This window comes from Lutra lutra, chromosome 3, assembly GCF_902655055.1.
Source record: "Lutra lutra chromosome 3, mLutLut1.2, whole genome shotgun sequence".
Classification (NCBI taxonomy): Eukaryota; Metazoa; Chordata; class Mammalia; order Carnivora; family Mustelidae; genus Lutra; species Lutra lutra.
The window spans coordinates 21177652-21195369 of record NC_062280.1 but is presented as its reverse complement, the minus strand read 5'-3'; the positions used below and the strand labels follow the sequence as shown (position 1 = coordinate 21195369).

Sequence of the window (17718 nt, the reverse complement as noted above, 5' to 3'; positions counted from 1 at the left end):
TGGAAATTAACTAGTTGAAGGAGGATGTGAGAAGTAAAGCAGAGATAACATATAATAGGTCTTGTACTGTAGAGAGTGTGAATTACTTGAAATGGAAGGAGGTGGTGTGGCTAGTACACAGGGAGCAGGGAGGACTGCGATGCAAGATAGTCAGGAGACTGATGGCAGGTGCCAGGCCAGTCAGGGCCTTTTAAACTTGGAAGTCTTTTTCTCCAGAGTAATGGGAAGGCTTTGAGAGATGGTAAACAGTATCAGAATGGGAGGAAAGGGAATGAAAAGGTAATATATGTTTTCCCAAAAGATTGGTAATAGAAGGAAATGAAGGGGGGCAAGTGTGGATGAGAGAAACCAGTTAGAGGCTCTTGGAGTATTCCTGGACAAAAAGAACTTGAATTAGGGGAGTGATTGTTGAAATGGAGAAAGATGTCAACTAATCCTCACTGTTCTCCTCTCCTCAATTATTTAATTCATTTTAAAGCCAAATTATGGGGTGCCTGGGTGGCTCAGGCATTAAGTGTCTGCCTTCGGCTCAGGTCATGATCCCAGGGTCCTGGGATTGAGCCCCACATCGAGCTCCCTGCTCAGCTGGAAGCCTGCTTTTCCCTCTCCCACTCCACCTGCTTGTGTTCCTTCTCTTGCTGTGTCTCTCTCTGTCAAATAAATAAAATCTTAAAAAAAAAAAAAAGAAACTTGAAAATACAACATTCAATGAACAAATGGCACATTTTCTTTTTATCTTTAACCCAACCTATAAGCCTCTAGCCGATTCAAAAGCTGTGTCCTGTCAGTCAATAAAGAGATGGTGGCTCATTTTCTTTAGGGCTAACTCTTCTGTGGGGAGGGGAATAAGGTCTCATTAACAGCTAAAGAATTACAGAGGGCAGAGTTAAACTGTGCTTCAGAGTTAACTCCTGGAATAAAAAAAGCTCTTCATTTTCTCTAGACGCTATGGAAGCAATGTCTCTTGCCTAAAGATGTTTCTAACTTGCCGGAAGAACCTCTTTTTGTACTGGATCTACTCCTATCTTCTTGGATTCTAGCATCCTGACTTGACTTCTTATATCAGCCACCTTCTGAAAACTGTCTTCTACCTGACCTGACTGACTACTCTGCCAACCACCTACCCTACCCAGTGCCTCATTTGATACTGTCCATCATCTGTGCCTTCTGCTCATGCTTGACATGATAGCCCAACTCCCTGGCTGTTTCTCAAGAGCAGACTGTTACTTAGCACTGATACACTTATTACAGAAAATAATGTCTAGGACATGAGATTGGACCTGTTAATTTGAGAATAGTGTTGTATTAAACCTTTCTTAGATCTTTGGAATGCCTACTAACTGGGACTTAAGACTCTTTTGACTAGGGCTCTCTGAAGACTAAAGTTAAGATTTTAGGGTGCCTGGGTGGTTCAGTCGGTTAAGTGTCTGCCTTTGACTTAGGTCATGATCCCAGGGTCCTGGGATCCAGCCAAGTCTGGCTCCCTGCTCAGTGGGGAGCCTGCTTCTCCTTCTCCCTCTGCTTGATCCCCCCAGCTTGTGCTCTCTCTCTCTGAAATAATAAAGTCTTAAAAAAATATAAAGTTAAGATTTTTAAATGAAATAGTTATTATCACCTCTTCCCCCCATACTGGTGTGGCCAGTAGTACATACTCAAGTACTTGTTGGGTATATTATAGTCACCAAATTCCGTATTTAATTCTCTTTGGTTTTACCAACAAAAGCCATTCAGGTGCCTTTATTTCTGATTTCTTATTACTATGTAAAGCACTTTCTTTATCCATAAGCTAGCAGAATATTTTATAGCAGCCATAAGTATGATTTGAAACTAATGATGCTGCTATAGAAAAACCAGATCTTATATTTACTGTTAAACACCAATTCTACTTAAGTCAAATAACTTACTTAGAATGTATGTTTATTAGCAGTACAACATATGGCAGATTCACTTGTTGATATTAAAATACTAAATTGACTAGTTTCTGTCTATATAAATAAGGTTGAAATTGGTACATTGTATGTAGTGCCTGAAAAACTCAATTATTTTATATATAGTATACTGGTATAAATGAAATGAAATTTATGTGGCACTGAGCATTAACTTCCTTCTGATATTCTGATTTTTAAAAAATATTTAAATATGTTTAAAAATTAATATGAAGAATGTTGATGACATCAGTGTGCTTATTTTTGTATATAGTTTGTGTAATCTATTTCACTATTTTATAGTTGTGGCTTCTATATCATCAGAACTTTAAAAAAATTTCTAAAACATAGTAGGATTGTATCTTTGTTTCAGAATTTACTGAAATGGTATGTAGTATTTATTTCAGAGCAACTAATGATACAGTATGGGATTTTAGCCTTTTGTAAACCTATAATCTTATGTGGTTTCACCCATATGCAAACAGAATATGATGTAAATAGTTACAGCACCGAACAACAGGCATGAATTATTGATTTACAGTGAACATGTACATTGTACCAGTGAACTCATATGAGCATTTCCGACCTATGGGATATTTGTTTTACAGGAGGAAATAGAAGTAGAAATTATTTTTACAACTTGAATATATACATCTCCGTTAATGCCCATTCTTTTGCCAATTGTTACCACAAAATTGGCTAAAATTGATACTCTTCTGTCATAATAGATCAAGGCAATTTACATTTAGTTTTCTTTGTCTTTTTTGTTTGTTTGTTTGTTTTGTTTTATTCTCTCCACTCCCCAATTATTTCATGGCATTTCAGTGCTTCAGAGAATTTAGATGAGCTCTCTTCCTCCAGTAGCTGGTTACTTAACCAGAAGCACAATAAGAAAAGGAGAAAAGACAGGACAAGATTGAAATCTCCATCCTTGACTATCATGAGTACAGCTGCTCGAACAAGGCCACTTCAGAGTTTCCACAAACGAAAACTCTACCGATTGAGCCCTACTTTTTATTGGACTCCGCAGGTAAGGCTGCCTATGGGAAAATGTGAACAAAGATTTTGTCATCAATGTATTTCACATACAAAAGGATATGGATTATACATGATTATTTAGAATAATTACATCTAGAAACCTTTAAATATATAGTTTATAAGACATAGCTGTTGACAACATATAAGTGGAATTTAATAAATTTTTTAACATGGTAGTGTATTAAAATTCTCACATCTCCATTTTTTAAAAATACCTTTTATGCTTAAACTAATTTGGAGGAAAATTACATATATCATGGTGGTTTAAAATTTTGCTAGTAAGGGTAATAAGGAAAACACAAGTGTACTACATATTTGTCTTTTGCTTAGTAAAAAAAAAAAAAAAAAAGTAAAAATCTGCATAGCTGCCAGTTATTTTGTAGGAAATGGCATCACTCTCCTTTTTAGGTTTGGTATTTGTTAATCCTGGGGAGCATGTCTTTTCCTTTGTCTGGAATATAAGCAATGCAATTTTATATATCCATGCTGATACTTTTTGCAATTAAAATGTACTTCATTAAAAACGTGCATTTTAACAATGAATTCTGTTACGCTGAAAAGAAACAAAACAAAACAAAAACGTGCATTTAAAAAAGCATATTTTTCATTTGTTAGCAGAATGTTAAATGTACATCTTTCAATACATACCTAAAACTGTGATAAAGGTCAACATGAGTTACCTTTAGTTTTTGTTATATGATGTGCTTTTTAGGAAAGTTTCTTAATGGGAAAATATTTTTATTTAAAGTTTTTACATACAAAGTCATGTTTTGTTTAATGATTTTTATTTAAATATGCTATATGAACTAGATAAATAATATTTTTTGAAATCGAGTATGTAATTTCATAATTATACATAGAATTGCTTATTGAAAATGTTGAACGTATGAGTGTGCCATAATAGTCTGACTGGAAGGAATTTGCTTGAGTAATTTAGGGGATTTGTTAGATGTTACTAGAATATATTCTCTGAGATTGTAAAGATTGGCCTTTATTCATCAAACAAAGGAAGAAATGAGTGTGAGATTATTGTTACTAGGAGACCATATACTTTATCATATTCCACTCATTGAGCTAAGCATTTTCAGTACATTATTTTGTTATTATCTCAAAATGTAACTGTGAGATGTTGTTAATTCCCCTTTAGATGCAGAAATTGAGGAGCAGAGAGATTAAGTAACTTGCCCAAGGCCACATAGCTAGCAAGCAAAATGTCTGATTCCAAACACCATGTTCTTATCCGTTGTATTGATAATGACAAAAATAAACCAAATCTTTTTTGTTTTTGAAATCAGTTAAGACAGTATATTTGGGGGTACGGGAAGGGGCCTATCTGGTTAGAGGTATTAAGAAATGCATCATTAAATAAGGGTTTTGAAAGATAAACAGACTTTTGAAAGGTTATGGGAGAGTTAGAGAAAGAATTTTAAGTAAATAGGAATAGAGATGAAAAAAATGGTGGAAGAACAGATGCCCCACCTCCAACTTATCCTCCAAATTGCAAGGATATTCAGTCGCCAGTTATTTACCTTTCTAAACTTAATAAATGTCCTTTCTCTCGGGAAGCCTTCCTTGACATCCTCATTATAGGATATTAATATAGCACCTTGTTATAAAAATAAGCCATTATTTTAGTATAATCCTTTATTTTTCTGTTTTCTCATTACACTGTAAATTCTTAGAGAATAGGGACTATGTATTTCTGAACCTACAGAGCTTTGAACAGTAACTGTCCCAATAGTATATGCTCAATAAGTAATTTTTTGATGTAAGAAAGAATGTAGTGGACACAGGAAGATATTTAAAAGGTAATGGAGAGTGAGAACTTAAAAGTTCACTTTGTGAAATTCACTTTGTGAAAAGGTCTATAACAGTAAGTAATGTCTAATAGAATTTTCTTGTAATGTTGGAAATGTTCCATAAATAACTGTGCTATCTAATATGGCAGTAACAAAATACATGTAGCTATTTAGCACATGAAATGTGGCTAGTGCAACTGAGGGACTAAAATTCTGTTTTATTAATTTTGATTTAAATAGCTACATACGGATAATGGCTACCATACTTGATATGACCAGTCTAGATTCATACTACCCTCACAGCAGTGAGTACATAATGGCACTCATTCTTGATTTCTAATACCATTCCCAGCTGAAAGGAAACGGAGGTCTTTGGAGAAATGAGTGATCTCCAGATGTGGGGAAGAGAGGGTGTAAGATGAGCTTGGAATATCTCAATGTTACCAGAAATCAAGGAAGTGTTACCGAAAAAAAAAAAAAAAAAAAAAAAGATGGGGGGCATGTCAAAAGAACTGAGAAGCTAGTTTGAAGATGCTACCATTGGCCAAATTTAGGGCTATTTTGAACATCCAAATAACTAAGGACAGTAATGAACCATTGAAAAAATAGGAAACCATGCATCCATACTGCTGACAGTCAAATTGACTGACAGATAAAAAGGAGAAAGGGAGAACTTTCCCATATGGTAGAATGCTGATTAATAAATATGGATTGAGCACAACTACAGAATTATTGCAGTGATCATTGTAAAGATTGACTGGGAAATAATCATCAATAGATGATTAAGACTAACTTAGGTCATGAGAAGAAGGATACAGTTTCAGTATTCAGTATTTTGGCCAGGGATGCATGGCCTGAATTTAATTAAAAGGAAATATCAGACAAAGCCAAAACCAGCAACATGTTATTAAGAAACGGTGAAAAGTGGCCTGTATTCTTTAAAAAGAAAAAGTCAGTATCATGAAAGTCAAGAATGACTGAGAAAGATTGAAAGAGACTTTAAAAAGATACATGACAATTAAATGAATATTTGATCCAGATCAGAATTCTTTTGCGGGGAGGGGGGATTCTTGGGACAATTGTGAAAACTATGCCTTTGGTGGTAGATTATATAAAAGTATTGTTCAGTTTCTTAAATGTGATAACTGTTTTGCCATAATGTAAGAAAATATCCTTATTTTAGGAAGTATACATTGAAACATTATGAGGTAAAGTGGCTAAGGCATCTATTTTATTTATTTATTTTTAAAGATTTATTATTTTAGAGAGAGGAAGAAGGAGAGTGCAGGGGTGGGGAGGGGTAGAGGGAGAGAAAGAAAGAGTCTTAAGCAGACTGTGGGCTGAGTGCAGAGCCTGGCACAGGGCTTGATCTCACGACGCTGAGATCACAACCTGAGCTGAAACCAAGAATCAGATGCTTAACTGACTGTGCCACCCAAGTGCCTCTAAGGCATCCATTTTATGTAATAAATTAACTCCTATGCATGTACCATGGTACTAGTTATGTAGCATCCTTGGTAGAATTGAGAAAATAATAATTTATTTTCTATAACACTTAATTCTCTAGCAGAATACTGGCTGAGAAAAGCTTCTATAAAGGCAATGGAGAAGTTGGAGTTATGCTGCAATGTAGCATCTAGTAATTAGCTGATCATCACTCTCATTGCAATAAGTATATGTGTGAATTGCAGGGAAAAAATCATCATACTAGTAAAGAATTTAGCAAGACTTCTGGTTTCAGCTCCAACACGTAAAGAGCCTGGAAGTCATCACTTCTAGCCTTACAATAAGAAAAAGTGAACAAACTGAAAATCAGTGCTTTTCATGGACCCATCAAAGAAATGAGGCTGCAGTACAAACTGCTACCCTGAATTATGGAGAGGAAAGTAACTCCAGAGAGCCACAGCCAAGATGTGCTTACCTGGAGCAGAAGTCACAGCAACCATACATTAGTTGGTAGGAACATCTAACTGGTACTTTTGATGAATTACTGGAGGCTGAGTATGGATTAGACTAGCTTGAGAGTGAAAAACTCCTAGGGACTGTAGTTTTAGAAGTCCCTCCACACATTCATGGACTTTACCTCTAGGTAAAACCATTAGGTTCTCACAGTGAGATCCTCAGGGGTTGTGACGTGGAAGGGGAAGGGATAACTTTTATGAAATGAGGCCAGAAATTGAATACAGCTTTTTCTTCTAGGGAAAAGACTTTAGTAAAGTTATAGCTTACCTGGGAGAAAAGCATTTTTTCCATGGCTGTCCTCTGTAGCCTTTCTGTCTCACCTAATAGGCAGTGCGGTGGAAAGTAAGAAACATTTGTTAAAGTCACAGACCCACTAAATGACTAAAATTTGATCATAAGATTATAGTAGATTATGCTACTGTAGGAGGTATGCTTCCCCTCCTGCCCTCCCTCCCTTCCTTTCTTCCTTTCTTTTCCTTCCTTCCATCCGTCCTTCCTTCCTTCCTTCCTTTTCCCCCTTCCACTTCTCCTTCCTCTTCCTCTTCTCCTTCCTCTTGACTTTCTCTTTCTCTTTCATAGGCTCCGTGCCAAATGTGGAGCATGAGCTCATGACCCTGAGATCAAGAGTCAGAGTCACTACTGACTGTACCAGCCAGGCATCCCTGGTATGGTTCCTTTCCCCCCACTTAACTACCACACCGACAAGATTCTGGTACTGTAACAGTAGGTTACAGCTGCAAAGCATAGACTGTCTCTGAGGAGGAGTAATTAAGGAAGTTAAAAGTCAACAAGGGAGACAAAAACAAAGACACTAGAGGAATTTTGAGTCCGCTGGCATTTACAACTATAGCGGATATTATATATAGCCCACTCTTAGCCAGATTAATATAGTGCCTCACGATAAAATTCTGTTTACCTCAGGATGCCTGGCTGGCTTAGTCAGTGGAACTTGTGATTCTTGGTCTCCAGTTCTGAGTTCAAGTTTCACATTTGGTGTAGAGATTAATTTTTTAAAAAGTTCTGTTTACCTCAGATCCTGTTACCAGATACATCACGTAAAGCTTTAACAAAAAATTACAAAGTATGCTAGGAACTGTGAAGTGACAAACTATCGGAACCAGGCTTAAATAGGACAAAGATGTTGAAATTCTCTTAAAGAACTGTGATTAATACATTGAAGTCTTTAATGGATTAAGTAGAAAACATGTATAGGTACTACAAGCAAAGAGATGTAAACTTTTTAAAAATTCAGTTAACAGATAATGTTTATCACTTTCAGATGTGGAGGTCAGTGATTGATCAGTCTTATATAATACCCAGTGCTCATTACATCACGTGCCCTCCATAAAATCCATCACCCAGTTATCCCATTCCCCCACCTCTCTCCTGTCCAGCAACTATCAGTTTGCTTCCTATAATTAAGAGACTTTTATGGTTTGTCTCCATCTCTGATTTCATCTTGTTTTATTTTTCCCTCTCTTCCCCATGATCCTCTATTTTGTTTCTTAAATTTCACATATGAGTGAGAGCATATGATAATTGTCTTTCTCTGATTGACTTATTTCACTTAGCATAATAACCTCTATTTCCATCCACATTGTTGCAAATGGCAAGATGTCATTTTTTTGATGGCTGAGTAGTAGTCCAGTGTGTCTGTGTGTGTGTGTATGCCATATCTTCTTTATCCGTTCATCTCTTAATGGCCATCTGGACTCTTTCCATAGTTTGGCTATTGTGGACACTGCTGCTATAAACATTGGGGTACAGATGCCCCTTTGGATCATTACATTTGTATCTTTGGGGTAAATACCCAGGAGAGCAATTGTTGGGTAATAGGGAGTTCTATTTTCAACTTTTTGAGGAACCTCCATGCTATTTTCTAGAGTGGCTGCACCAGCTTGCATTCCTACCAACAGTGTAAGAGGGTTCCCCTTTCTCTGCATCCTCACCAAGATCTGTCATTTCCTGACTGCTAATTTTAGACATTCTGACTGGTGTAAGGTGGTATTTCATTGGGGTTTTGATTTGTATTTCCCTGATGCCAAATGATGTGGAGCACTTTTTCATGTGTCTGTTGGCCATCTAGATGTCTTCCTTACAGAAATGCCTGTTCATGTCTTCTGCCCATTTCTTGATGGGATTATTTGCTCTTTGGGTGTTGGGTTTGGTAAGTTCTTTACAGATTTTGTATACTAGCCCTTTATCTGATAAGACATTTGCAAATATCTTCTCCCATTTTGTCAGTTGTCTTTTGGTTTTGTTGACTGTTTTCTTTGCTGTACAAAAGGCTTTGATCTTGATGAAATCCCAGTTGTTCATTTTTATTTTTGCCTTTGTTTCCCTTCCTTTTGGAGATGTGGCTAGCAAGGAGTTGCTGCTGCCGAAGTCACAGAGGTTGCTGCCCTTGTTCTCCTCAAGGATTTTGAGGGATTCCTGTCTCACATTGAGGTCTTTCATCCATTTTGAGTTTATTTTTGTGTATGGTGTAAGAAAATGGCCCAGTTTCATTCTTCTGCATGTGACTGTCCAATTTTCCCAACACCATTCATTGATGAGACTGTCTTTTTCCATTGGCTATTCGTTCCTGCTTTGTTGAAGATTAGTTCACCATAGAGTTGAGGGTCCATTTCTGGGTTCTCTATTCTGTTCTATTGATCTCTGTGTCTCTCTTTTTGTGCCAGTACCATACTGTGTTGATGATTACAGCTTTGTAATATACCTTGAAGTCTGGCATTGTGTTGCCACCAGGTTTGGTTTTCATTTTCAACATTCCTTTGGCTATTCGGGGTCTCTTCTGGTTCCACACAAATTTAAGGATTATCTGTTCCAGCTCTGTGAAAAAAGTTGATGGTATTTTGATAGGGATTGCATTGAATGTATAGATTGCTCTAGGTAGCAGAGACATTTTAACACAGTATCTGTTCTTCCAGTCCATGAGTGTGAAATGTTTTTCCATTTCTTTATGTCTTCCTCAATTTCTTTCATGAGTGTTCTATAGTTTTCTGAGCACAGATCTTTTGCCTTTTTGGCTAGGTTTATTCCTAGGTATCTTCTGGTTTGGAGTGCAGTTGTAAATGGTATCGACTTCTTGATTTCTCCTTCTGTCGCATTGTTAGTATATAGAAATGCAGCTGATTACTATGCATTGATTTTATCCTGCCACGTTGCTGAATTACTGTATGAGTTCTAGAAATTTTGGGGTGGAGTCTTTTGGGTTTACACATAGAATATCACGTCATCTGTGAAGAGTGAGAGTTTGACTTCTTTGCTGATTCGGATGCCTTTTACTTCTTTTTTGTCGTCTGGTTGCTGACATGAGGACTTCTAGTACTATGTTGAACCGTAGTGGTAATAGTGGACGTACCTGCCGTGTTCCTGACTTTAGGGGGAAAGCTCTCAAGTTTTCCCCCACTGAGAATGATATTCACTGTGGGCTTTTTGTATATGACCTTTATGAAATTGAGGAATATTCCCTCTATCCCTACACTGTGAAGAGTTTTACTCAAGAAAGGATGCTGTACTTTGTCAGATGATTTTTCTGCATCTGTTGAGAGGATCAGGTGGTTCTTGTCCTTTCTTTTATTTACATAGTGTATCACATGGACTGATTTGCAGATGATGAAGCACCCTTGCAGTCCAGGAATAAATCCCACTTGGTCATGGTGAATAATCCTTTTAATGTACTGTTGAATCCTATTGGTTAGTATCTTGGTGAGAATTTTTGCATCCATGTTCATCAGGAATATGGTCTGTAATTCTTTTTGTCACAGTCTTTGTCTGATTTTGGGATCAAGGTAAGGCTGGCCTCATAGAAGGAGTTTGGAAGTTTTCCTTTCATTTCTGTTTTTTGACACAGCTTCAGAAGAATAGGTATTAATTCTTCTTTAAATGTTTGGTAGAATTCCCCTGGGAAGTCCTCTGGTCTAGACTCTTGTTTGTTGGGAATTTTTGTTTGTTTGTTTGTTTGTTTTAATTCCTGCTTCAGTTTCCTTGCTGGTTATGGATCTGTTCAGGTTTTCTATTTCTTCCTATCTTAGTTTTGGTAGTTTATAAGTCTCTAGGAATGCATCCATTTCTTCCAGATTGCCTAATTTGTTGGCATATAGTTGCTCGTAATATGTTCTTATCATTATATCTCTTTGATGTTGGTGGTGATTTCTCCTCTTTCAAATATGTGATTTTATTTATTTGGGTCCTTCTTTCTTTTTGGTAAGTCTGGTCAGGGATTTATCATCTTATTAATTCTTTCAGAGAACGAGTTCACAGTTTGATTGATCTGTTCTACTATCCTTTTGTTTCCTATTTCATTGATTTCTGCTCTAATTTTTATTAATTCTCTTCTCCTGCTGGGTTTAGGCTTTCTTTGCTGTTCTTTCTCCAGCTCCTTTACGTATAAGGTTAGGTTGTGTATTTAAGACCTTTCTTGTTTCTTGAGAAACACTTGTATACATTTCCCTCTTAGGACCACATTTATTGCATCCTAAAGGTTTTGAACAGTTGTGTTTTTATTTTCATTTGTTTCCATGATTTTTAAAAAATTCTTTAATTTCCTGGATGACCCATTCATTCAAATACCTCCATGTATTTGAATTCTTTCCAACTTTCTTCTTGTGTTTGAGTTCCAGTTTCAAAGCATTGATGTCTGAAAATATGCAGGGAATGATCCCAATAATTTGAGACCTGACTTGTGACCCAGTGTGTGATGTATTCTGGAGAAAGTTCCATGTGCACTCAAAAAAATGTATATTCTGTTGTTTTGGGGTAGAGTGCTCTGACTATATCTGTGAAGTACATCTGGTCCAGTGTGTCATTCATAGCCCTTGTTTCCTTTTTGATCTTCTGCTTAGATGATCTGTTCATTGCAGTGAGAGGGGTGTTAAAGTCCCCTACTATAATTCTATTATTAACAACATGTTTCTTTAATTTGTTATTATTTGGCTTATGTATTTGGCTGCTCCCATGTTAGAGACATAAATATATACAATTATTAGATCTTGCTGGATAGACCTTTTAATTATGATATAGTATCCTTCTGCATCTCTTATTACAGTCTTTGATTTAAAAATCTAATTTGTTTGATATAAGGATTGCCACCCCAGCTTTCTCTTGAGGTCCATTAGCATGATAAATTGTTTTCCACCCCCTCACTTTCAATTTGGTGATGTCTTTAGGTCTAAAATGAATCTCTTATAGACAGTATATCGATGTTTCTTGCTTGGTTTTATCCATTCTGATACACTGTATCTTTTGACTGGGGCATTTAGCACATTTACATTCAGAGTAACTTTGAAAGATATCAAAGATTAGTGACACTGTATTACCTGTAAAGTCACTGTTTCTGTATATTGTCTCTGTTCCTTTCTGGTGTGTGACTTTTGGGCTCTCTCTTTGCTTAATGGATCCTCTTTAATATTTCTTGCATGACTGGTTTAGTGATCACATATTCTTTTAATTTCTGTTTGTCCTGAAAGGTTTTATCTCTCCTCCTATTTTGAATGACATCCTTGCTGGATAAAATATTCTTGGCTGCATATTTTTCTTACTTAGCACCATGAATATATTATGCAGTCTTTTCTGGCCTTCCAGATCTCTGTAGATAGGCTGTCTGCCAGTATAATGTTTCTACCCTTGTAGTTTATGGGCCTCTTGTTCTGAGCTGCTTTCAGGATTTTCTTTGTCTCTGAGATTTGCAATTTTCACTGAAGTGTTGAGTTGTTGACCTATTTTTATTGATTTGAGGGGGATTCTTTCAAAAACCTCCTAGACTTGAATGTCTGTTTCCTTCCCCAGTTTAGGGAAGGTCTCTGCTCTGATTTGCTCCAGTATACCTTCTGCCCCTCTCTCTTTCCTGTTCTTCTAGGATCCCGATGATTCTAATATTATTTTGCTTTATAGAGTCAATTTATTCTCACTTCATGATCAAGTAGTTGTTTATCTCTCTTTTTCTGAGCTTCTTTATTTTCCATCATTTTGTCTTCTGTATCACTAATTCTCTCTTCTGCCTTATTTATCCTAGCTCTTAGAGCCTCCATTTTTTATTGCATCTCATTAATAGCCTTTTTTATCTTGACTTGATTAGATTTTAGTTCTTTTATTTCTCCAGAAGGGGCTTCTGTAGTGTTCTCTATGCTTTTTTTTTTAAGCCCAGCTAGTTACCTTTATAATTGTTATTCTGAATTCTAGTTCCTATATCTTACTTATGTCCATACTGATTAGGTCCCTGGCAGTCAGTACCGCTTATTTTTCTCTTTTTTGAAGTGAGGTTTTCTGTCTTGTTATTCTGTCCAGAGAAGAATAGATGAATGAGAGGATAAAAGAGTAAAATGGCAACTATGACTCCAGAGAAAAAGACAGTAAACAAATTAGAAGAGACTTGAAACCAGGGGGGAAAAAAAAATATATACACACACACACACACACACACACACACACACACACACACACTCAGGTGAATAGAACAGAGCAGTACACAAGATTTTGGGTGTATTTTGGTCTGCTTATTAGAAGAAACTGCATTCCAAAATTGTAAAGACAGAAAATTTTAGGTATATTCAAAAGTAAAATTAAATACAATGATAGGATAGAATATAAGTGTAAAAATGAAAATTAAAAAGATTTTAAAAAGTTGATTAAACTTCTTGAAGAAGGAAAGAGAAAAAAATTAAAGTTGAAAGACTAAGGACTCATGGGGGAAAAAACATGAATTCTATATACTATTTTCTTTTAGTGCTGGAGTTTTGCAGTTCTGTGTGATCAGTAAATTCCGTCTTAGCTGGATGTTCTTGCTGATCACTTTGGGGGAGAAGCCTGTTGCTGATCCTCAGGCATCTTTTTCTGAGGTTGAATTGCTCTACGTATGCCAGGGGTCCAGGTTAACTAATCTGCACCAGATTGCTCTTTGTGGCTTTTGTTCCCTGAAGACTTTCTGTAGTGCTTTAGAGGATGAGAATGAAAATGGCGGCCTCCCAGTCTCCAGCCCAGGCACTGAAAGCTTGGGGCCCCACTTCTCAGTGTACCCTCAGGGAAAAGCATTGAGTCACTCCTGTCTCCCTGCTCTTTGTCCACCCTCCATGGTCACCGAGCCTATGACCATGCATTTCTCTCTCAGGCCTACAGTCCCATTTTGAACTCTCCAAACCGTGAAGACTCCTGCGGCTTTCATTGGCATTACTTCTCCCAGGGATGGTGGGGTTGTCTCACTGTGGTTCTGCTGCTTGCTGGGACCCTGCTCGCAGAGCAGTTGCTGGACCCTGCTGCGTTTCACAGTTTATGGCATCCCCAAGATGAGAGACCACTCTTGGGCTCACTGATTGAAACCAGCTTCCCTGTTTCAATGACTGAGAGCTCTGCCACTCTCAAGCAACCCCAGTCTTCCTGTTACCCTGAGAATCCTGTGATACACTGTCCTACAGAGGATTCCACCCTGCTTTGCCACCTGAGCACCTTTTAGTCAGGGATGTCCCTCACCAGAGCAAACTTCTAAAAGTTCAGATTTTTCACTCTGCTGCTCTGTCACTTTCCAGCAGTTGACTTATGGAGGCTCCCTTCTTGTGTAATTTATCTTCTGATCTATTGCCTTGGATTTATTTCTCTGCACCTCCTACCTTGCAGAAAGTTGTCTCTATTTGGAGTTGCAGCTGTTCTTTTCTTAGATTTGTGGTTGAGTTTGCAGGTGTTCAGAATGTTTTAATAGCTATCAAGCTGAATTCCAGGGACCAGAAAAAACCTAAGTTCTCCTACTTCTCTGCCATCTTAGACCTCTGGAGAGATGTAAACTTTTAAGAATCAAAAGTAAATGCTAGAAATCAAAAACACTGTAACCTAAATGAAACGTACCTTTCATAACCTCATCTGTAGACTAGATATGACTGAGGAATGAATCAGTAGGCTTGGGTAAGGCAAATAGAAACTTCACAAACTGAAATCCAAAGAGAAAAATGAATGAAAAAACAACAATGAATCTAAGAATTAGAGGATATTTTCAGAAGGCCTCTCATGTGTAATTGGAATACCAGGAAGAGTAGAAGAATGGAGCAGAAAAAATATTTGACGTAGTAATACATTAGTGTTTTCTAAAGCACTAAACGACACATCCAGAACACTCAAGCAGAAGAACATCAAGCAGGATAGATGCAAACAAACAAAAAACAAACAAACAAAACAACAAAAAGTGAAATACCTAGGCATAACAAATTCAAACTGCAAAAAACCAAAGACAGAAAATCTTGAAGAAAGGCAGAGGAAAAAAAAAATCTTATCTATAGAGGAATAAGTATATGAATCACAGTTGAGTTCTCATCAGAAACCATGTAAATGAAAAGAGAATAGAATGAAATCTTCAGTGGGGGAAAAAATGTAAAAATTCATCATGTTATATATTTTCTTCACCATAGAAGTAGGCATGTGGCCCATGCTACACATTCAGAGTTACCCCATTCTTTTTCTTTTCATCATCTACTGTTGTATAATAAACCATCGTGGGGCACCTGGGTGGCTCAGTGGGCTAAAGCCTCTGCCTTTGGCTCAGGTCATGATCCCAGGATCCTGGGATCGAGCCCCACATCGGGCTCTCTGCTCAGCGGGGAACCTGCTTCCCCCTCTCTCTCTGCCTGTCTCTCTGCCTACTTGTGATCTCTGTCTGTCAAATAAATAAATAAAATCTTAAAAAAAAAAAACCATCGCAAATTTGAGTTGTTTAAAACAATTATCTTTCATGTCAATTGCCTGAGTTGTTGTTCTTTCAGTTTTACCTAAGATCTCATACAGTTGCAATAAGATGGTGTTTGGGGTTAAAGTCATTTGGAGGCTTGAATGGGCTAGTGACCTTGACTTCTTTTTCTCTTTATGTAGTCTCAGGCCTTTTCATGTGGTCTTTTCACATGGTTTCTTTAGCAGGGTAGTTTTATATTGGGACCCAGGCACTCAGAAATGCAACTATGAAAGCTGCCAGTTCTTCTTAAGACTTAGGCCTTAAACTAATATGAAATTTTCTGTTCAATGTATTGGGTAAAGCAAATCAGTATGGGATTTAATATGGAAACAACTATTCAAGGGCAAGAATATTGGGAGGGAGACATGGTTCATTGGAAGCCACCACTGGAGGTTTACTACCACAATCCATTCTCTGGTTCCCATTTATTGACCTCACATACGTAAAAAATACTTAATCGCTTCCCTGAAGTCCCTTGCGTCTCATCCCATTACTTCATTAAGCTCAGGCTTAACATCTTGAATTTTATCATATTAAATCATGCCCAGGTATCTGAAAAAATACTTTTTTTTTAGTTTTATTTAAAAAAATTTAAAAAGTAAACTCTACCCTAATGTTGGGCTTGAACTCATGATCCCGAGATCAATAGTCACATTCCTTACTGACTGAGCCTGCCAGGCACCCCTGAAATGAGACTTTTAAGGTGTAGGTCCCTCACATTTGGTTCTTTGGGTATAGATCCTCAAATATAATTCCTCTGGATTGAAAGGCTGATTTGTAAACTAATGTAATTACATTACTTCCTTTACACATACCCAGCATAACAGGGTGATGGGGATAATCAGAATAGACACTGCTCAGATGGGAAAATGGGAGGAATATAGCAGTTCTGAAATACAGAGACCCATGTTATAGATTTGTTGATGTGGGTCTGTTTCTCTGGAAGTGGTTTTTGTAGCTGTTACGTCTGCTCTCTGAGCTCTTGGTTACATTCTGTCATCTTTTCTTTTCCATTTAAAAGATCCCCTTTTTGCATGTTTTAGTTTTCTCAGCATACTTCCTGACTGAAAAAGGCTGAAGGCCCAGTCCTTTTAATTTTGAACTCTTTCTCAGTCCAAGTTCAAGTTGTTAAAACTTTGTAGATTTCTTATGTATCACATTAAAATAAACTCCACTGAACAGAAGTCCTATCTGCAAATCTCTTCAAGACAGATCCTTCTGAATTTTGGACTTTGTGTGGAGGGTGCGGTGAGACAGTATGCTTAAGATACTTAGAAGCACTTTCATCTAGCAGAGAAGATCATTGAAAGTCTCCTTTAAGATTCTTAGAAACCGCAGAGCACCTGGCTGGCTCAATTGGTAGAGATTGTGACTCTTGATCTCGGAGTTGTAAGTTTGAGCCCCATGTTATGTATAGAGATTACTTAAAACCTTAAAATACCTTTGATAAAATTCTGGACTGAAGCCAGGATTTATCAACCTGCCTCAAACCTTTCTAAGGTTTTAACAAAGGGTCTTGCAGTCCTACCTGAGAGATCTTGATTCTGAAGCCAGTTTTGCTGGCCAATTCCCTCATTTTGGTCTGTGCGTTGATATCATTTCTTACTGTGTGAACCTTTTACTCTCTGGACTGGCCAGAAATGGGAAACAGTCCTAATTTTTGAACCGGCCAGTCTTGGTTCTGTATTTCTTCTAAGTGCTTTTTGAAAACTTAATAGCTCCATTTTGATCACATTCTATTCCATCTGTAATTTATCATAGATATTAAATGAAGCTTGTTGGTACTTTGAGCATACTCTGCCTAAAAACTTCCTTAGCCAGTTCTATGAATTATTTATGAACCCTTTTTATCCTCCATATTTCCACAGGCAACTCTTAAAGTACTTGTTCTGCCAGAGCAATAAAGATGAGAGAAAGAAAGATACAAGATTGGAATGATTATTTAAAATTCTTGTTTGTAGAGGCTATGATTCCTTTGCTGGGCAAAATTAATAAAAAGCAGGGGCACCTGGGTGGCTCAGTGGGTTAAGCCGCTGCCTTCGGCTCAGGTCATGATCTCAGGGTCCTGGGATCGAGTCCCACATCGGGCTCTCTGCTCAGGAGGGAACCTGCTTCCCTCTCTCTCTCTGCCTGCCTCTCTGCCTACTTGTGATTTATCTCTGTCAAATAAATAAAATCTTTGAAAAAAAAGAATCTTTAAAAAAAATTAATAAAAAGCATTAATGAGTATGCATTTTTCTTGATTTTGCCCCTTTCACAATATCTATCTCTATGAGAATGTCAA

The 17718-nt window shown here is 37.2% G+C and overlaps 1 protein-coding gene across 6 annotated transcripts in view; it reads left to right on the top strand.

Moving 5' to 3' along the window:
• Positions 1-17718, top strand: part of KANSL1L (KAT8 regulatory NSL complex subunit 1 like) — a 139895-nt gene that overhangs the window by 68901 nt on the left and 53276 nt on the right. For 4 of the 6 annotated variants that reach the window (XM_047720945.1, XM_047720940.1, XM_047720941.1 and 1 more), the window contains exon 6: positions 2751-2955. In XM_047720945.1, the coding sequence (XP_047576901.1) occupies positions 2751-2955 (205 nt within the window). The remainder of the gene's footprint in view (positions 1-2750; positions 2956-17718) is intronic. The other 2 variants (XM_047720944.1, XM_047720943.1) reach the window with 2 other exon arrangements.